Below are 21,957 nucleotides of genomic sequence, written 5' to 3' on the forward strand. Positions count from 1 at the left end.
TACTTGGATGGCTCAGTTGATTGAGTTTCTAACTCTTGATTTCAGCTCAGATCACGATCTCAGGGTTGTGAGATCAAGCCCTGCATTGGGCTCTATGCTCAGTGGGCAGTCTGCTTGAGATTCTCTCCCTCTGCCCCTGCCTGCACTCTCTAAAATAAATATTTTAAAAAAACCCAAAACTTGAAAAGATATCTGCATCCCCATGTTCATAGAAACATTATTTCCAATAGCCAACACATGGAAACAACTGTCCATCAATGGATGGATGAAGAAATGGTGACATATATGCACACAATAGGATATTATTCATCCATTAAAAAGAGGACATCTGACATTTGCAACAACATAGTTGGATCCTGATGGCATTATTGCTAAGAGATAGACAAAATACATCTATTTTGAATGCCTATCATTTAAGCCTGAGGTTGGGACCAATGTCTGGCTCCAAGGCTCTACATAATGCCTCCAAAAGACCTGGGTTCAAATTCTGGTTGCTATTTACTAGTGGGGCATCTCTGGGAAAGGATTCTTCTCTTTAGGTCTCAGATTCCCCGTTTGTATAATGGGGCTGAAGGTAACCTCACACTGAGAAGTGTAAGGAAATCGCCAGTGCCAAGCACCCTGGGTGGAGCGCTCTGTAAACTGCAGACAGCTACGGACGTGCTAAACCATCAGCAGGCCTCTGCTGAGCGCGTCCAAGGGCAAGGAGCGCGACCTCTGTCCGCTGCCTGGGACTGAGAATTGGGGAGCGTCTCTGATAGCTCTGCCCTGGAGCCACAGAGAACAAACGTCCCCTCCATGCCTTCCACAGGACAGTGAAGCAGGGTAGTCCCTGACCTCGCCCCTGCCTCCTCCTGCCTCTCTGTATGAATGCACACACCTGTATGCTCGTGTGGGCGTTCACGGGTAGTGCACACACATTCCCGTGGGGCCTCTTATTAACAACAGCCTCGGTTTCCTCACATTGAGCCAGCACTAAGTGCTTTACCTGCCTGCCTACCTGCTTGCCTACCTGCCTGCCTGCCTGCCTACAGAGCTCACAGACTCTGCTCAACTGTCCCCTCGGCTAGGTCGCTTCTCTCTTAAGATGGAAAATGAAGCTTGGAGAGATTAAGCCAGTGGAGGCAGAATCAGAGCGCAAACCTGGACGGGGATAAGTCACCCTGGCTTTTCGGCATGGTCGTGCACACAGGCATGTGTGGGTGCAGGGCACACAGCCCATGAGTCTGTGCCCTCCCTCTAGACACTGGCATCAGAGGGCAAGTGCCAAGGTCCAGGGCAGGAGGTTGGGGGCAGCCGTGCTCTTCATCAGAGCTGGGCAAGTCTTCTCAGAGGAAGGGCCTGTGGCCTCTCTTCCTACACTCCCCCTGCACAGGCCAGTAGGGCCTCCGTCTCAAGGAAGGACAATCCATGTGCCTTCAGGTGAGAGCTTTGTCTCCTTCCTGCACCCCATTTCCTTCTGGAGAAAGCCAGTAGTTTCATGGGGGGAGTGCAAATGCATTTTCTCAGCTGTAGCCAGGAGAGGTTCGGGGGTGGGTGCAGTGGCGAGGTGACACCCATCTTCCAGAAACTTCTTCCTGGGGGGTGTTAGGCTCCTGGAGGAAGGCCACTACAGACTGGGGCAGAATCAAACAGATTGGCTGTCCGACTGCCACTTACTGCTTCTCTGCTCTGGCCAAGTGACCATCTGGAAGCTGGGCCTCCATTTCTTCACCCGAGGACAGGATGACTGTACTCACCCCAGGGAAGTCCACAGACTCCTTGTCCTCACCCCATCTGCTAGAGTAGTGGTTCTGGAGCTCTCCTCCAGGAAGGGTCTCCATCTATTCCCTCTTTTCCTGCTGGTTTGGTGCCCTCTTCTTGAGGTCTGGCTGCCCAGGGTTTCCCTGAGATCTGGCCCCTGACAGGATGGTCTTCATCTTGCTAATCCTCAGTTCACAGCTAAAATCATCCTTACCTGCATTAGGGCCTTCCAGTCTCTCCCACCTGGCAGCACATGGACTAATTTCCCATTGCACAGAAAAGAATATTGACGCCCATGAGGCTGAGATCTGTTCACAACCATTCACAGTTACCCCAGGTCACAGAGTTGGAAGAGGAGCAGTGAGCTTTGGTTCCCTCATTCCTTGCTTTTCCCTCACTGGGGTCAGCACAATTCCTGTCACGGAGTAAGTGTGCAAACAAATGCTGGTTCCAGGTGTTACCTGGGTTTTTGTAAAGCGTCCCGAGACGCTTGGTGAATACTGGCTTTGGAATTCAAACCCTGGCTGTGCCTCTGGCTAGCTGTGAGGCCTTGTACAGCAAACCCAACCTCCTTGACTTTTTTCTTAGCCAATACAATGGAGACACCTCTTTAGGGCAAAAATTATGAACACATTTGTTTTGAGCTGCTTCCTGCTCACCACCAAGAAGATTCCTGCCTGCTGCCCCTGGACTCAGCCTTTGCTGTTTTGTGATGCAAAATTGGGAGAAAGGAGGGTGCAGGAAGAAGACCACTGGGAGAAATGGAGCCAGAGGTGTGGCGGTGAGTGCTGCGGGGTGTGAGGACTTGGGCAGAAAAGCAGGGTTACTGTTTCTTTCTACTCACACTCCTGACACCAAACATGTGGGGGTTTTTCCATTCTAACGACCAGTTCTCCAACTCTGGACACCAACTGGGTGTCCCAATGCTTCAGTTCAATTCTGACACTCTCTGAAGTTAGCAGACCTCACACGTTGAGACTCAGTCCCACCAGACTGCACCCCTCCTTCTTCTGATGCCACCCCCAGACCTCCTGTACTTCTGATTGATAACTATCCATCAGGAGTTTCCTCTTTGAGTTAGAAAATTTGCTAGAACAGTTCATGGAGCTCAGAGAAAACACTTTATAATGTCCTTTCCACACAGCATAATAGTAAAGGATAAAAATTAACACCAGATGAAGAGTTACATAGGGTGAAGTCTAGAAGGGTCCTGAGCAGAGGAGTTTCTGTTTCTGTGGGGTTGAGGTGCACCACCCTCTCTGCATCCAGATGGATTTACCAACCTGGAAGCTCTCTGAACCCTGTCATTTAGGGTTTTTATGGGGGTTCTACTACACAGATATGACTGAGTAAATCATTGTTCATTAGTGATTTATTCCATCTCCAGCCCCTCTCTCCTCCCTGGAGTTGGGGGTTGGGTTGAAAGTTCCAACCTTCTATCACATGGTTGTTTGGTTCCTTTTGGCAACGAGCCTTCATCCTGAAGCTATCTAGGGACCCACCAAGAGTTACCCCCTTAGCACAAATTCAGGAGTGGTTGAAAGGGGCTTATTACAAATAATAAGAGATGCTCTCTTCTCACATCCATCACTCAAGAAACTTCAAGGGTTTTAGGAGCTCTGTGCCTACAACTGAAGATGGAGACCGAGTAAATATTTATCATATCACAATATCACAAAGGTGTTAATGACTATTACTCTCAACTGTTCATTTGGATCCCTTCAGGCTCATAAAATAAAAGCAGATAATGAGTTATTTACAACTTTTCTTGTGGTTTCTGGGCTGGTTCTTTGGCCAGAACCACTGCTCTGAGACTGAACCACATGGGTGTTTGTGTTCACAGGAATTATGCTTTCTTACAGGGTCATTGTAAAGGTATGAGAGTATCCATGTTAAGTGGTTAACAGGGTGTTTAACACAAAGTCTCAATAATGCAGCAGTTATTACTATATTTTGTCATATTGTTTTATGATTTTATTTATTTATTTATTTATTTATTTATTTATTTATTTAGTGCATGCGAGTAGGGGGAGGGGCAGAGGAAGAGAGAATCTGAAGGAGACTTCCTGCTGAGCATGGAGCCCCATGAGGGGCTTGCTCTCAGGACCCTGAGATCATGACCTGAGCCAAAATCAAGAATTGGGCACTTAACCACTCAGGCGCCCTCTATTGTTTTCGTCCAGCCTCGGACAGCATGCTGAGAGAACCAACATTTCATGAAACCTCCATATACCACCTGCCCATTTCTCCCCGTCTTTACCCTTCATGCATCTAACACATGTTCCACTCCTTTGAGTAGGGCTTGGTTCTGGGTATGACTGGGAAGGAATGGAACCATCCTCTGCCCATGGGGAACTTATCAGCTAGGAACAATGCTTGAGTACCTCATGTGGACAGCTGCCACATTGAGGCAGAATAAGACTTGTTCTTTGGGGGTCCCCCAGAGGGGGTTCCAATGCTGTTTTTTGAAAGTTAGAGGGGCAGATGAAGCGTAGGGTGAGGGAGGCTTTCCTAGCAGAGATTTCCAAAGGTGAAGTGCGGAGTCCTCTATCAGGAGGGATACATGTGCAGGACAGAGGACCCTTGCTGACTACAGAAAGGATTCAAAATTAGGATAGGAGCCTGGACTAGGTGACCTTGAAGGCCTTGACTCCTGAGATTCTCTGATTCTTAGGGACACTACAGCCAACTGTGGATCACCTCCAGGATAATTCAGAGCTGGCAGCTGTTCCCCTTTCTGCCTGGGAGCATTGCTGCCATTGCCTAGAAGATGTGGATTCCGGGAGGAAGGACAGAGCCTCGGTCCTCCCAGCTTTCTGTCCTATGCACACAGCTGTCCTCCCCCTCTCCGAGCTCATCAGCTGCTGTTCCCCCAACTCTGCCTGCAAAAATATAGGGGGAATGGAAGGAGACACAGGGAAGGAGGTTTGCCCTGGATCTAGGTTATGGAGGGAGGGTTCCACGGGGAGCCAATTTCCCCTCATCTCCTGCATAAGGTAAGCTGCTGCTGGCTGTTATAAGGATAAGCTCCCACATCTCAGTGGCTTAATTCATTACAGATTTAGTTCTTGCTCACTTAAGGTGCAGTTGACATTAGTGTGGTAGAGGGACATCTGATCTGCACAGATGTACAGGAACCCAGGCTGACAGAAGCTCTGGCATCTTCAGTGGTTTCCAAGTTGACCTTGGGCACAGACATCCAGTTGGAGAGAGGGGAGGGTGGTCAGGGAGATTTTTATAAGCCAGGCATGGAAGTAGCATATATCACTTCTACCATATTCTAAGTCAGAATTTGGTTTTAGGGCCATATCCAGAAATCAAGGGGCTAGGAACTGTAGGCCTGGGCAGGGCAGCCACTTCCCAGCAACAGCTGCCCTGTGGATGGGGGACCATGAGGCATTGGCAGGCAGCTAGCTATCCCTGACATATTCTTTACCATAAGCCTCCCTCCTCAGGCCTCTGTCAATTTGCATACTCACCAGATAATGAGCCCCTTGAGCTCAAGGACAGCCTTGGCATCCCCAGAGCTTAGTTCCATGGCAGGTCATAGGCAGAGCTTTGGATATCTGGTGGGTGATCAAAAGTTTGGGGATCATCTTGTTTGTTGAAAATACAAATTTCCGGTAGAAAACACTTTGGCAGTCCCTCAAAAGGTTAAACATAAATCATATCCTCTTGTTGGATTGACTCCTTTATCGTTATGTTGCCCTAGTCTCATTTAAATCTTTGTGTTAAAGTCTGTTTTGTCTGATATAAAGATAGCCATCCCAGCTTTCTTCTGGTTTCCTTTTGTGGGTTATCTTTTTTCATCCCTTCACTTATAGACAGTGTATGTCCTTATATCTGAAGTCAGTCACTTGTAGGCAGCATATAGATGGATCTTCTTTAGTTTTTTGTTTTATTGATTCATCTACTCTTTTTATTGGAGAATTTAGTCCACTTACATTAAACGTAATTACTGATATGTAATTAATGTCCTCTTATTCATTGTTTTCTGGCTTTGTTATAGTTATTTTCCATTCATTTCTTTTGCCCTCTTCCTTTGTGGCTTGATGACTTTCTTTAGTTGCATGCTTAGATTTCATTATAATGATTTCTGTGTATCTGTTATAAGTTTTTGCCGTGTCGTGGCCATGAGGCTTACATATAACAACCTATGTTATTTTAAATTGATAACAACCTAAGTTTGAATGCATTCTAAAGCTCTATATTTTTACTATTCCCCCACCCACATTTTATGTTTTTGATGTCACATTTTACATTTTCATCTTGTGTTTCCCTTAACTAATTCTCGTAGTTATTTTTGCTACATTTGTCTTTTAACTTTCACACTAGCATATTTATGCATTGAACATTGCTTTCTATATGTAGGTGCAGCTAATACTAACAAGTCCTGAAAGAAAGACAGCAATACAATAATAATGGGGGACTTTAATACCTCACTTACATCAATGGACAGATAATCCAGATGGAAAAAAATCAATAAAAAAAATCCACCTTCAACAACACATTAGACCAGAAGAACTTAACAGATATATACAAATATTCCACCCCAATACAGCAGAATAAGCATTCTTCTCAAGTACACCTGGAATATTTTCCAGGATCACATGTTAGGCCAGAAAACCAAGTGTTAATAAATTTAAGAAGTTGATATGATGTCAAGCATCTTTTCCAACCACAATGATATGAATCAATTACATGAAGAAAATTCACAAATATGTGGAGATTAAATAACCAGTCATTAAAAAGCCAGTTGGTCAATAAATTAAAAAAATCGAGACAAGTAAAAATGGAAATACAACATACCAGAAGTTATGGGATGCAGCAGAAGCAGTTCTTAGGGGGAAGTTCATAGTGACAAATGTCTACCTCAAGAAACAAGAAAAAAACCTCAAACATTCTAACACCTTATGGAACTAAAGAAAGAAGAACAAATGAATCCCTATTAGTAGAAGGAAGGAAACAAAAAATATCATAGTGAAAATAAATGTAATAAAGACAATAGAAAAGATCAGTGAAACTAAGAACGGTTTTTTGAGAAGATAAAATTGACATACTTTATTTTTAAAAATATTTTATTTATCTATTCATTTGAAAGCGAGAGAGCGTGTGTGCGAGAGAGAGTGCATAAGCAGGGAGAGGGTGAGAGAGAGAATCCCAAGCAGACTCTGCACTGAGCATGGAGCCCAATGTGGGGCTCAATCCCAAGACCCTGAAATCATGACCTGAGCCAAAAATCAAGAGTCAGATGCCAAAAAAAAAAAAGAGTCAGATGCTTAACCAACTGAGCCACCCAGGCATCCCTAAAACTGACATACTTTAGACTCACCAAGAAAAAAAAAAGAGGGCCAAAAGAATAAAATCAGAAATGAAGGAGGTGTTAAACTGATACCAAAAAAATATGAAGGATCATAAAAGACTGAGATGAACAATTATACCAACAAATTGGACAACCAATAAGAAATGGTTATAAAAAGTCCTGAAAACATACAAACTTCTCAGACTAAATCATGAAGAAATAGAAAATCTGAACAGACCAGTTTCTAGTAAGGAGATTGAATCAGTAATCAAACCCCACCCCCACCAGGAGCAGATAGATGGCTTCACTGGTGAATTCTACCAAACATTTAAAGAATTAACACCAATCCTCAAACTTTTCCAAAAATGGAAGAGTAGGGAACATTTCCAAACTCGTTTTGCAAGGCTAACATTTTCCTGATTCCAAAACCGAACAAGGACACAACAAAAGAAAATTACAGGCCAATATTATTGATGAACATAGATACTAAAATCCTCAACAAAATATTAGCAAACCCAATTCAACAGTACAGTAAAAGGAGCATACATCAAGATTAAGTGGGATTTATTCTAGGGATGAAAGGATGGTTTCACATTCACAAAATCAATGTGATACGCTACATTAACAAATGGCTAAAAATCATATGATCATTTCAACAGATGCAGAAAAAAGTATCTGAAAAAAATTCAACGTCCATTTAGGAAAAAAGTATTCAACAAAGTGGGTATAGAGGGAATATACCTAACCATAATAAAGGTCATATATGCCAAGCCCATAGCTAACATCATCCTCAACGGTGAAAATTTGGAAGCTTGTTCTCTAAGGTCAGGAACAAGACGAGGATCCCCACTTTGTGACTTTTATTCAACATAGTATTGGAAGTTCTAGCCAGAGCAATTAGGCAAGAAGTAAAAGGCTTTGTACGGAACCACAAAAGACCCTGAATAGCTAAAGCAATCTTGAAAGAACAAAACTGGAGGTATCACAGTCCCAGATTTCAAGATATACTACAAAGCTGTTGTCACCAAAATGATATAGTACTGGCACAAAAATATATACATAGATCGATGAAACAGAATAGAGCCAAGAAATAAACCTATAATTATGAGGTCAATTAATCTTTGACAAAAGAGACAAGAATATTCAGTATGGAAAAGACAGCCTTTTCAAATGGTGCTGGGAAAACTGGACAGCTACATGCAAAGAATGAAACTGGATCACTTTCTCATACCACAGACAAAATAAACCCCAAATGGATTAAAAATCTAAATGTGACGACTGAAACCATAAAAATCCTAGAAGAGAGTGCAGGCAGTAATTTCTTTGACATCAGCTGTAGCAACATTTTTGTAGATGGATCTTCTGAGGCAAGGGAAACAAAAGCAAAAACAAATCAATGGGATTATATCAAAACACTTCTACACAACAAAGGAAACAATCAACAAAATTAAAAGACAGTTTACTGAATGGGAGAAGAGATTTGCAAATGACATATGTAATAAGGGTTAGTATCCAAAATATATAGAGAATTTTTACAAGTCAGCATCCCCAAACTCAAATAGTCCAATTAAAAATGGGCAGAAGACATGAACAGACATTTCTCCAAAGCAGACATACAGATGGCCCTCAGACACATGAAAAAATATCAATATCGCTTGTCACCACGGAGATGCAAATCAAAACCACAATGCAATATTACCTCATATCTGTCAGAATGGCTAAAATAAAACACACGGGACACAACAAATGTTGGTGAGGATGTGGAGAATGAGGAACACTTAAGTACTGTTGGTGGGAATGCAAACTGGTATAGCCACTGTGGAAAACAGTATAAAGTTTCCTCAGAAAATTAAAAATAAAATTACCTTAAGATCAGTAATTCCCCTAGTAGATATTTACCCAAAGAATATGAAAACACTAATTCAAAAAGAGATACGCATGCTTGTGTGTATTGCAGCATTATTTACAATAGCCAAATTATGGAAGCAGCCCAAGTGTTCATCAATAGATGAATGAATAAAGACAATGTGGTATATATGTATGATGGAATATTACTCAGCCATAAAAGAATGAAATCTTGCAATTTGCAACAACATGCATGGATTTAGAGAGTATAATCCTAAGTGAAATAAGTCAGAGAAAGACAAATGCCATAGGATTTCACTCTTATGTGGAATTTAAGAAATGAAACAAATGAACAAAAAAAAGAGGCAGACCAAAAACAGACTCTTAACTATAGAGAACAAACTGGTGGTTGCCAGAGGGGAGGTGGGTAGGGGGATGGGTGAAATAGATGACAGGGATTAAGAGTGCACTTATTGTGATGAGCACTGAAAAAGGTATACAATTGTTGAATGACTATATTGTACACCTGAAACTAATATAACACTGTATATTTATTAAATGGGAACAAAACCAAAAGTAATGAAAGGCATCTAAATTGTTAAAGAGGTAAATCTGTCACTTTGGCAGATGATATGTTATTATACACAGAAAACCCAAAATATTCCACCAAAAAACTGTTAGAACTAATCAATGAATTTGATAAAATACAAAATCAATATACAGACATCTTTTGTGTTTCTATACAATAACAGAGAAATTAAGAAAGCAATCCCATTTGCAACTGCATCAGAGAGAATAAAATACTCAGGAATAAATTTAATCAAGGAAGTGAGAGACCTGTATACTGAAAACTGTAACACTGAGGAAAGAAATTGAAGAGGACACAAATAAATGGAGAGGTATACCATGCTTTTCAATAGGAAGAATATTGTTAAAATGTCCCAAAACAATCTAAAGACTCAGTGCAATCCCAATCAAAATTCCAATGGAATTTTCACAGAAATCAAACAATCCTAACATTGAAATTGAACTACAAATGCTCAGGAACGGCAAAGCAATCTTTTTTTTTTTTTTTAAGATTTATTTATTCATAAGAGACACACAGAGAGAGGCAGAGACATAGGCAGAGGGAGAAGCAGGCTCCCTGTGGGGAGTCCAATGTAGGACTAGATAGTTCCCAGGGCCCTGGGATCACTACCTGATCCAAAGGCAGATGCTCAACCACTGAGCCACCCAGGTGCTTCCAGTCAAAGCAATCTTGAGAAAGAAGAACAATGCTGGATGCATGATCCCTGGTTCCAAACCATGTCACAAAGCTATAGTAATCCAAACAGTATGGTATTGGTATAAAAACAGATACATAGATCAATGGAACAGATAACAGAACTCAGAAATAAACCCACACATACATGGCCAGTTAATTGACAACAAAGGAGGCACAAATATAAAATGGGGACACAACAGTCTCCTTAATAAATGGTTTTGGGAAAACTGAAAAGCTGCACACAAAAGAATGAAACTAGATCACTATCCTACAACCTGTGCAAAAGTTAACTCAAAATGAATTAGAGATTTGAATGTAAGATCTGAAACCACAGAACTCCTAGAACAAAGGGGACAATCTTCTTGACATTGGCCTTGGGGATGATTTTTTTGGATCTGACAAAAAAATATGCAGGCGGCACTACATCAAACTAAAAACTTCTGCCCAGCAAAGGAAATCATCAATGAAAAGAAAAGGCCACCTGTTGAAGAGGAGAAAATATTTGCAGATTATGTATCTAAAAAGGGGCTAACACTAAAAATATATGAAGAATGCATACAACTCAATAGCAAAAAACCTATCCAATTAAAAAATGGGCAGAAGACTTGAACAGACATTTTTCCAAAGTCAATATACAAATGGCCAACAGACATATCACTTGTCAGAGAAATGCACATCAAAAGCACAGTGAGATGTCAGCTCACACCTGTTAGAATGGCTACCAAAAAGACAAGGTAAACAAGTGTTTGTTAGGATATAGAGAAAATGGAACCCTTGTACACTGTTGGTGGGAATATAAATTGGTGCAGCCACTGTGTAAAACAGTATGGAATTGAAAATAAAATTTAATTAAAAAAATTAAAAACAGAACTACCACATAACCCAGCAATTCCATTTCTGGGTATCTATTCAAAGAAAGTGAATACATTAATTTGGAAAGATTTATGTACTCCTATGTTCATTGCAGCATTATTTACAGTAGCCAAGATACGGAAACAACTTCCATTGATGGATGAATAGATAAGATGTAGTACAATACACAATGGAATTCTATTGGATACAATGGAATATACAGTGGAACACTATTCAGCCATAAAATAGAATGAAATCCTGCCATTTGTGATGATTGGATGGACCTTGACATTGTGTGCTAAGTGAAGTAAGTCAGAGACAAATACCATATGACCTCACTTGTATATGGAATCTAAACAAACAAAAAAACACCAAGCTCATAGATAGAGAGAGCAGACTAATGGTTGCCAGAGGCGGGGTCTGGGGTAGGTGAAATGGGTGAAGGGGATCAAAAGGAAAAACACTTCTAGTTAGAAAATAGTTAAGTTGTGGGGATGTAACATGCATGGTGACTGTCATTTATACTACTGTGTTGCATACTTGAAAATTGCTAAGAGTAAATCTTAGAAGTTCTTAGAAGAAAAAAAAATTTGTCACTAGATATGGTGACAGATGTTAACCAGACTTGTGATCATTTTGCAATGTGTACAAATATTGGATCATTATTCTGTACACCTGAAACTAGTATCATATTATATGCCAATTATACCTCAATATAGTTTCTGCGTAAAAACATTAAACATAAAATTATCATTTGATCCAGAAATTCCACTCCTAGTTATATACCCAAAGAATGGGAAGCGGGGATTCAAACAGGAACTTATATACTTATGTATATGCAGTAGTATTCCTAATAGCAAAAGAAGCAACTCAGTGTCCATTAATGGGACTAAAAATGTGATCTATACATATAATGGAATATTATTCAGCCTTAAAAAGGAGTGAAACTCTCAGACATGCTGCAATATGGATTTATACTTGGAAACGTACTAAGTGAAATATGCCAATAGAAAAAGACAAATACCAGATGATTGCATGGAGATGAAATACCCGCAGCAGCCAGCCTCACAGAGACAGGAGTAGAATGGTGGTTGCCAGGGGCTGGGAGGGACAGGGACATGGCCAGTGAGTATTTAATGAATGTTAACTTTGTTCTTTCTTTTTTTTTTTTTAAACTTTGTTCTTAACAAAGCTAACAGTTTGTTCTGGAAGATGACAGGTTAGGTTCTGAAACTGGGTCGTGGTGGCCGTTGCACAAATAAGGTGAATGTATTCAATGCCATAGAACTGTCCGCTTAAAAATGGTGAAAATGGGGGGACACCTGGGTGGCTCACTGGTTGAGCATCTGCCTTTGGCTCAGGGCATGATCCTGAAGTCCCTGAATCAAGTCCTGCATTGGGCTCCCTGCATACAGCCTGCTTCTCCCTCTGCCTATGTCTCTTTCTATCTCTCTGTGTTGCTCATGAATAAATAAGAATAAAAACCTTTTAAAAAATAGTGAAAATGGGAATTTTCATTGTGTATCTTTTACACAATAATAAAAAAAATACAAATGCTGGGAGCGCAGGCCCGCAAACTGTGATTCAGTTGGGACTGAACAAGTTCTCCAGGTGAATCTGATGCGTGACTAAGTTTGAGACCCCCTGGCCTAGCTCTGCTTGTTGGCAGGAGAGCGCAGGGGAGTGGTCTCTCTGAAGGCCTTCCAGAGCTCTAGCGTGCATGCGGATCCTCTGGGGCTTCTGCTAAACTGCAGATTCTGGGTCTGGGGGGAGGCCTCAGAATTTGCGTTGCCAACAAGCTCCTGGCTGATGCTGTTACTGTGGCAGGAGCTTTGAGGATCAGTGCTCTAGAGACAACCGAGGCCTCATCTGGGTGGACGAAGGAGAGGTCTGCAAACGAGCGAGTGTGTAGTAGGAGGATTGCTCCAGGTGCAGAGTTTAGTGGTGACTAAATGGGGAGCAAGCAAGTGAGCGGGCGGGGGGGGGTTTGGCTGACTTGGGAACTAGCTTTCAGGTACAGCTCAGAGAAGCGGGCTTGCAGGTTAGCTAAAGGACATACAGAAGTCAGATACCAGCATGTAAAACCATGTGGATTCTCCACAAATCTGTTCAAATTTCCGGACCTTGTGTTTTATAGTCAAGGGTCCAGCCCCATGGACAGCAAATTACACTGGCTCGTTCACCTTTGATTCTCTGTGGCCTCTCTGAATCCGCCTCATCTTGCCTGGCCCACCGCAGCCCCCAGGGCTGAGTCCGTCCATCCATCTGTCTGTCCTTCCCTCCCATCACGGCCTCTCAGCAGAATGAAGTACATCAGGCTCCCCATTCCATCCAGCCCAGCGACCGCTCACCTCTCGGGGTCACTCACGCTCCCACACCGACTGCCTCGGGACAGTAAGGATAGCTGGTCCCTGGTCCCAGCAGATGCCTCACCTGTCTTAGGGGCCGAACTGAAACTCAGTCTCCGAGCAGCAGAACACCACGGGGCAGTATGGTTCTGTGGTTAAGGATCAGAATTCACCACTTCCTGTTCCTCTAACCCTGGATGAGTTACTTAATTCCCCAGAGTGCCAACCACCTTACAGGGCAGATGGAGCCTATGACACCCGCCTCCCGGGGCTGCAGTGAGGTCACACCGGCCAACGCGAGGAAAGTGCTTTGCTCAGGGCCTGGCACACAGCACAGGGCTCTGCAATGTACTGTCATGATTGGGCTCCCCTCTGCAACCTCAGGCAGGTGGCTCCGTTCTACTCCAGCCTCTGGGGACCTGTTCATCCTCTCATGCTGGTCCAACTGGGTCTGATTCGTGTTTCCTGGTGTCCAGTGGAGGGTTCTAGAACCAAGTTCTAGAAAGGACTGGATCGTCGTGCTTGCAGTTTGGGAGGTGACCTGCAGATGGCACACGCAGCCCTGGAGGAGCCCTGTCTTCCCGCCGGTGGAAGGGGCTGGGCAGTCAGCAGGTGCCTGGCCCTTCTCACTAGTCTCATTACCGCTGTTAGCCGGTTCTCCCAGCTGGATCCTGAGCGGGGGTGGGGGGCTGAGATGGAGTTTCCCCTCGGGCCAGAAGTCACCTAGGAGCACAGGCCTCTGCCCCCTTCCCTCTCGCGATGGCTATCCCCTTACCTTGCACTGGAGACACTCACGGGCCGGGCTCCTCTGTCTCCCAGATTCCCTGGGTGCTAAGGTTGTGTATGAGGAACGAGTCACTTTTTGGAAAGTGTTTCTATTAAAGGTCATGCCTCCCAGGCAGGACCTCGCTGTGGCCCAGAGGGACAGGGACAGCCCACCGGCAACCTGCACAAACCCCTCCCTCCCTCTCCAGCACTCCGGTCCCCTTCCCAGTACCTCCTCTCTGCTTCCAGAGGACAGCAGGCCCCAGACTCACCTTCCTTCCAGATTCCCGATCCACAACTCAGCCTCGACCTGAGGCACTGACCCCCCCTTTGTACTTCTTCGGTGCATGTGCTTTTCACCCCGGGGCTCCGGCCCTGGTGGAGGGAGGAGGGAGACTGTGACCTCTGGTCTCTCCTTCTCCTCTGTCTACTCAAACCTTCACTGTCCTTGGAGGCCCGGCCCACCCAGCCTCTCATGCCTTTCATCAGATACGGCCCCCCTGCCACCTGCATGAGTGCACGTTTCCTTCCACCTGGCCACCGGATTGCCAGCTCCTTCCAAACCAGGCGAGGTACCTAGTGTGCCTGCTGGCCTGATTCTCTTGTGGTGCAGTTCCATTTCCCTCCTCCATGAGCCCCTTTCACCTTTCCAGCCTCTGATGACCTCACTCCTTCTCCTTGGCCTCACCATGCCCTAAAGTTCAGCCCAGAATTTCAGGATCTGGTTGGAGCCCCAGGGCTTATAGAATCTCTCCCCTTCCCAGTTTGTAGGTACCTCTTACAGAACTTAAGTGCATACTTGTGGCTTGCCTCGCTTTGCTTCTTGGGCTACCCTGTGTTCTCCCGGAGGAGAAAAGTCAGCAGACACCTGTCCCCATATCCCCCAGACCAGGCTCCCCAGAGCTCTCAGCAAGGTTGCCCCATTTTAGAGATAAGCTGGTCCAGAGGGGCTCAGGAGCTTGCTCAAATTCACACAGCTGGCCCCCTTGAGAGGCCAGCCCAGGTCTGCAAACACAACAGGTACTCAAGGATGCAGTTGGCTAATTGAAAGCCTTTAAAAAAGTTTAACCTGCTGAGCTAAAGCCGGAACTTCTCAAAGTGTCTCCAGGAGAGATAAAGGGGCCAGGTAGAGGGGACTTTCCTTTCCACCCGCCCTCCCCACTGGCCCTTGCCAGATGGGAAAAAAGCTACCATGTAGAAACATAACCTTTATTGCACACGGCGCTGGGTTTTTTTTCATAGAAAAAGGTATTAACACATAAGCATCTGCAAATTGAAGCAACTCCTGGTTTTCTTGGAACAGTAAAATCGCATGCAGTGTCTCTGAGTCGGGATTTTGGTCTTTGTCAAAACCACCTAGACTGAAGGGAGGGTGAGTGAGTAGGAGGGAAAAGTTGCTGAATCTTCCTGCCTCTGTCTCAAAATAAGGTGAGAGAAATATATAGATATATAGCTTGTCGCTGTGTGCCTGTCTCCCTATATATGTATATATATCTCTCCACGCGTATTTTGTGGGGCCGGGGGGTTGGGTGGGGGTTGATTTGTACTGTCAAATTCTTTGTGCCCTGGCTTCATGGAGAAGAAAATAGTTTCATTTGTACAAAAGAGTTCTATGTACAAGTGTTCATGACTTGGGGGGGCGGGGCGGTTTCTTTTCGTTGTTGGTTGGTTTTTGTCTGTCAGTTTAATATAAATAATGCAGGAAAACAGCCAAGTTGGTGTGTGAGGGCCGGAGGTGCAGACGGGTCCGAGCGTAGGGCTGCTTTTCTCGCCGTGCCCCCTACACCAGGGTATAGGATTTGGAGTAGGCCCCCGCCCCCTGCTTCTGAGACCTCCCCACCCCCGATGTGCTCATCTCGAGAAGCGAGTCCCTGGAACCTCCCATTTTGGTGTGTGGGCCCCCGGCCCGCGGAGGCTCGGTGCTGGGGGCCGGAGGGGCAGCACTGGGGGCGGCAGGGGGCTCGGCAGGGGCCGGGCCGGGAGCCGGGGGGGCCGTGCCGGCTGGGGGTGCTGGCATGGCCAGAGTCCTCTGAGGTAAAGTGGCTGTGGAGGCGGCAGCAGGGGCCCCTGGATGCGGGAGGCCCAAGGGCTTGCTGGCAGGGTCCAAGGTCAGGTGGCGAGCCTGGGTGTGGTAGGTTCGAGCCAGGTTCCGGATGGAAGCCTCTCGGGGTGGGACCACGGGACAGGGCTCACGGCCGTCTGCCTTTCGGAAGAAGGCCTCCGACTTGGCATACAGGGGCAGGTTACAGTAGTCACCTGGAATCACAGAAGCAGAAAACGTTGGAGGCAGGGGCCTCTGGGAACCAGCTTGTCCATCCTACCCGACTCCCCAAGCTCTTCCCTGATCTGACCTAGGAGTCCCTGTACGAGCTAGGCAGGGAAGAGTCCAGAAAAGATCAATTACTTGACCAGATCTCTGAGCCTGCAGAGCGTCACATTTCCCTACGGGGTTACTGTGAGAACCGGATGAGATAAAGCAGGGGAAGGGCCGCAACACGGTGGCGGGCACACATGGCAGTGATTCAATAAATTGATACTTATTGCTGAATGACCGATTTGGGCTGGTCAGCTTCAGCTGGTGGACAGTTGTTTTCATTTCTGAAAACATGACTTCCTAAGAGCTCTGGCCGTTAGAAAAGTTTTCTTTACCCCGAGGAGGGGATGCTCGTCACGCCCCACGTTGAGCCTTCCGAGGACCCACACAGCAAGCGCTCCCGCCACCCTTCACTGCCTTTCCCACAGCAGCCTTCCAGATGTCTGACGTCAGCTGTATTTCCTCATCCCTCTCCTTTTTTCCAGGTGGTATGTTCCTGATTTCTTAAACCGCCTCCATATGACAGGCTTTTAGGATCTCCATGTCCTGATCCCTGGGCTCTGTGAGCATCCTTGCCTGTAAATGTGCCTCTAACCTATTGACTGTGTTAGGATCTTTCTTTACACGATCTCATTTAGTCCTTGCAGCCCCCTGGATAGGTGAATACCTGCCTACAAGAGTGCCTGGGTGGCTCAGTGGTTGAGTGTCTGCATTTGGCTCAGGTCCTGATCCCAGGGTCCTGGGATCGAGTCCTGCATTGGGCTCCCTGCAAGGAGCTTGCTTCTCCCTCTGCCCATGTCTCTGCCTCTTTCTGTGTCTCTCAGGAATGAATAAATAAAAAATCTTACCCTCCCCCCCAAATCTGCCTACATTTTGCAAGTGAGAAAACTGAGCTTCAGAGAGATTAAGTAATTTGCCCCAATTCACCCAGCTAGAAGGGGGGCAGGGATGCCATTCAGGGCTGCTGATCTCCAGAGACCTTGTACTTTGTCACCCTGGGCTCTTCTCTAGATGACCTGAGTGCCCTGATTAGCACGGCCACTTAGCAAGGCCAGTAGCCAGCAGACTAGACCCTGCATGGTGTGACATGACGGTGTGGTTCCAGGGTGTGGTTCCAGGGTCTGCAGATGGAACCTCACACGCCCTCTGGGTATCATACAGCTGCCCCACCAACCCTGAAGGGCATATGCTCTGGCCAGGCTCCTGGGGTCACATGGTTCCCAGTCAGGCGAGGTCACTGCCCTCATGAGGTTTGGTACCCTTGGGGCTGAGCTGCCAGGATTGCTCCTTTGGGTCTGGGACAATTTTGAATTGGCACTGAGACCGATGGCCATTGGGCAGCAGACCCCCCTAACGGCTGCCCCTCACTACTGACATAGCTGCAGAGTAAGGGAATGACCACTACGTCCTGTGACCCTGCTACGTGTCAGGCACGTACAGCCTTTCTAGTGCTTACTACGACAACGCAGAGTATGTGCTGCCATTTGCATTTTACCAAGGAGAAGATGAAGGCAGAGGGGCTGACTGGATGTGTGAAGAGGCTGAGCCAGGATATGGACCCTGATCTCCCGAGTACTTGCTCTGTGCTGCCCGCCCCCCAAGGAGCCCAGCCGGGCCGGCCGGCCCCAGTGCCCGAAGGCCGGGGCTGCAGCGGGGGAGGTGGGCCAAGCACTCACTCTTGCTGGCCCGGTGCGGGATGGGCACAGCCACGTTCTTGCCTCGGTCGGCATCCTGGGGCTTGGGCGGGGAGGCAGTGAAGCGACAAATGCCGGGCTCCGAGGGCGTGCTCATGGACGTCATGCTGTCCGCATTCTCGTTGGTGCCCGTGGTCATCTGGTCGGAGGAGCTGTCCGAGATGAAGCACTCGGTGATCTCGAACTTGGCGTGCTGTAGCTGCTCCTCCAGCTTGGCGTGCTCATAGGCCCGCGCCAGCTCCTCGTAGGTGGAAGAGGCGCTCTCGGTGGACACCATGCTGTTCCGTCCTTTGTCTGGAGACACGGAAGGCCCGGAGTTAGGAGGAAATGAGGGGGTTGTCGGGAGGAGGGTCTCCTCTGACCAGCCTGACCAGTTCCCCTACCCTTGAGCCCGGCAGTCATCTCCGCAGACCCCGCTCTGCCCCTGGGAAGGCGGCCGTGGTGACAGAAGGGGGGTCTTTGTTGAGTCAAGGGCAGAAGATTTTCCATTCTTGGAAATGGGCACCCACCCCCTGGAACACTCCACTCCTTCTCCAACAAACATCACGTGTACCATTTTCTCTGACCTCTCTTGGGACAGCAAAATGAAATCCTTGACTAAGCAGAGCTTGGCGAGCTCAAGTGTTTCTGTGCCAGCTGCACGTAAGTCAGTGGCCGGCTGGAAGCGAGAGTGACTTGTGCCCTGGACTCCACGAGCTGGTGGGTGGGACTGGGAACGTGGGAGGGGGAGCTGGCTGGTGGGGGAGCTGGAGGAGAGAGAGCACGGCTGCAGACTGAGCCTTGGGCTCACCTGTATCCTGGGAGAGGCTGGCACTGTAGCTGTCACTCTCAGTGACAGTGACACCGTGCTGGGATCCCACGGTGCGCCAGTCAGAGGTGAGGGTGCGGGCAGGTGTGGAGGCCTGGCACTTGGTCAGAGTCCACTGGCTTGAGTACCGGTTCCGGGTGCTGTGGGCTGACTTCACGTTCTTCCTGGACACTGGATCTGCCCAGAGGAAGCAAGAGCTAGTGCCTCCAGAGGGCACTCAGCCTCGGGCAGCTGGCACTTACCAGAAGGGCAGTGGGGAGCAAGGGAGGAGGCAGAGACAGCCACAGAAGCTCCCTGGGGGATGCTGGGCATGCTGCCTTTCCTGACCACACAGCTGGCCCCGGAGGAGAAGAGCAACAGTGGTGAGGTGTGGGGGCAGTGGGTGGCATCCTGGTCCTCTGCACCCACCCCATCTTTTCCTTTGGCTTGGGGAAGAATGTCACGCCCTGTCCTGCTGCCTCCATTCTTCCATGCTGCTCTGAGCCTCCCATTCCACCCCCTATCTTTTTTCACCTGTGTCCCATGCTGTGCCCAGAACACCCTGTTTGGGAGGGGGTATGTCTCCCTGGGGATAAGGCATACTGGTGCCTGGCCGGATGTCAGACATGTCGATGAGGGGTCCTGTGCTCTGGATGAGGGCTGGGTGGTGCAAGGAGACACCAGTGCAGAAACTCTGCGGGTTGACAGCTTGGCTGAACTCAGCATCCGTCACGGGGATGGTGGCTTTGTCATCTCCTGGGGGAAGAAGGACAATGGGTAGGAGTCCTCTTTGGACTTCCCAAATTTCTTTTTTGTCTTTATTCAATGTTGAGATGCAGAAAGGACAGAATAATTCTTGCAGTGAGACAAAGGAGGAAGCTCAGCCCTCAAGAGAAGCTTTGGTGAGTTCTGAGGTTGCTGAGTTGTGAATGCAGCTGCTGCTAGACCCCTGGGCACTGCTGTAAGGGCTGGGGGCTGCCCTTTGTGGGCTGTGGCCTGAGGAAGACTAGGACAGGGAACTTGTGGCACCTGTCACTCACCCAGCTGCTTGATGCCCTCCTTGTCCTCGATGAGCAGCTGGACCCTGGGAATGTCAATGTGTAGCCGCGGGCCTTGGGGTGGCCCCTTCACAGGGGTGTCAAAACTTCGGTTGTTCTTGCTGTGGGGAGAAGGGTCAGAGGCGGGTGACTCAGTAGCCACAAGAGGCTGGGGGAGAGGGTGTTGCAGGACAGTGGGGGTCCTAGAAGCCTGTCCTCTGCAAGGGAGGAAACAGTGATGTGACACCTACCTTATCAACATTTCTGCAAGACTCTTTGCATCTGCAAAACAGTAGAGAGAGGGACTGGGTGAGAATGGCGTCTGAGCGGGATGCAAACTGGAAGAGGCATAGGGAACAAGGTGGGAGAATTTCCTAGACTGGGACTGGGGCTGGTCTCCTGGGAAGAAGAGGGAGAAATGAAAGGCCCTCTAAAATAGTCTAACATAGGATAAGCTCTGGCTGCTGCTGACACAAGATTTGGCTCAGGTCTGTTTTTCTTTCCTCAGATTTTTATCTAATAGGGAGGTCCTTCCCAGAGGAGAGGGTATATAAAGTGCTCCATCTGTTTCCTGAATTGACTCTAATTAAACAAGACGTCATAGCAGGCTGGGAATGGGTACCAGTGGAGGGTCTATCCTCAGTTATCTTCTGAGAAGAGAAGAGAATGGAGGATTCAGTAGAAGTGGTCAATGGGCATCCTCAGATGACTATCAACCAAGAGGCTTTATTTCTTCCTCTTGGGTATCTGTCCCTAAAAAGTCATGGATGAATTTGGGGGTCCCTGCTTTGTCTCCAGAGAGGCCTTGAATAGGATCAGGATCTCAGGTTAGGAATTGACAAAAAAAAAAAAAAAAAAAAAAAAAGGCAGCAAGGATCTAGTTAATGTATTAGACCTCTGATGAGAATGAGAATCATAAGAATGATCTGTCAGAATGAATCTAGTTGCATGTATGTATCCAACCATTGACTCACCCATCCATCCATCATTGATCCATATATCTGTCAATCTATTCACTTCTCCCCCGACCCATCCGGTCATTCATCCAGCATCCACCCATTCAACTATCCAGCCATTCAACTATTCATCCATCTACCCAATCTTTCATACAATCATCTATTATCCATCCATTCAAATATGCATGCATCCATCCATCTACCCATCGGCCCAACCATTAATCCATTCAACCATCAATCCACCTAACTAATCATCCATCTGTCTGTACATCCATCCACCACTCCTCCATCTACCTATCCATCCAACCACCTATCCATCCAACCATTCATTTAGCCATTCATCCAATCATCCTTCCATCCAACCATCCAGTCATCCTTCCAATCATCCAACGATTCATCCACCAACTCCTAAACACTCTAGGTAGTGTTACTAATCCCCTCTTCTGTGCTACGACTGTACTCTGGCTTCTCACATTAAACCATGAATTCTATGAGGACTAGACTATGTTTCACAAGACTATGGACTGTTCCTTCTTCATTCATCTTTGTATCTCCAATGTCCGGCAGTATCTACAATACAGTAGATGTTCAATAAATGGTATCCAAATGAGTGAATGAGCATCTGTTAAGCAACTACTAGGTGCCAGACACTGCACTAGTCCCTGGGAAAATCAAGCGAAGGAAGACCCAGTCTATGGTAGTCTATGACCCAGTCATGCCAGTCTATGGTATTGTAGATTGGGAGAGGGTGATATTCAAAATATTTAACATCTGACATGTCATAGAAGCCACACAGTCAGAACTGAGCAAGGTCCTAGAGACCACTTGCAGGTCTATGCTTTAGTGACCAGCCCCTAGAAGAATCTCAGGGATCCTGTGAAAGAGAAGGAGCATCCAGGGTAGAAGGGAGTAACAATTATTTACCAAACAAATAACATGGAAATGTTTCAATATTTTAACCAATATTGCTTTACCAGTGTGTACCTCTAAAATTCAGCCCTCGTTAGGTCAGGAACAAAGTCTTGGGTCAGGCACAGAGGAGGAAGCACT

At 46.6% G+C, this 21,957-nt stretch overlaps 1 protein-coding gene across 2 annotated transcripts in view; it reads right to left on the reverse strand.

Moving 5' to 3' along the window:
* Positions 1–15,314: 15,314 nt before the first annotated feature.
* Positions 15,315–21,957, reverse strand: part of DSCAML1 (DS cell adhesion molecule like 1) — a 344,441-nt gene continuing 337,798 nt past the window's right edge. For both annotated transcript variants that reach the window (XM_072822190.1, XM_072822191.1), the window contains 6 exons: positions 20,203–20,233; positions 19,955–20,073; positions 19,518–19,670; positions 18,918–19,112; positions 18,110–18,421; positions 15,315–16,375 (listed from right to left, as the gene is read on the reverse strand). In XM_072822190.1, coding sequence (XP_072678291.1) covers positions 15,900–16,375; positions 18,110–18,421; positions 18,918–19,112; positions 19,518–19,670; positions 19,955–20,073; positions 20,203–20,233 — 1,286 coding nt within the window. In that variant the 3' untranslated portion in view covers positions 15,315–15,899. The remainder of the gene's footprint in view (positions 16,376–18,109; positions 18,422–18,917; positions 19,113–19,517; positions 19,671–19,954; positions 20,074–20,202; positions 20,234–21,957) is intronic.

Source organism: Canis lupus, chromosome 3, assembly GCF_048164855.1.
Source record: "Canis lupus baileyi chromosome 3, mCanLup2.hap1, whole genome shotgun sequence".
Lineage (NCBI taxonomy): Eukaryota > Metazoa > Chordata > Mammalia > Carnivora > Canidae > Canis > Canis lupus.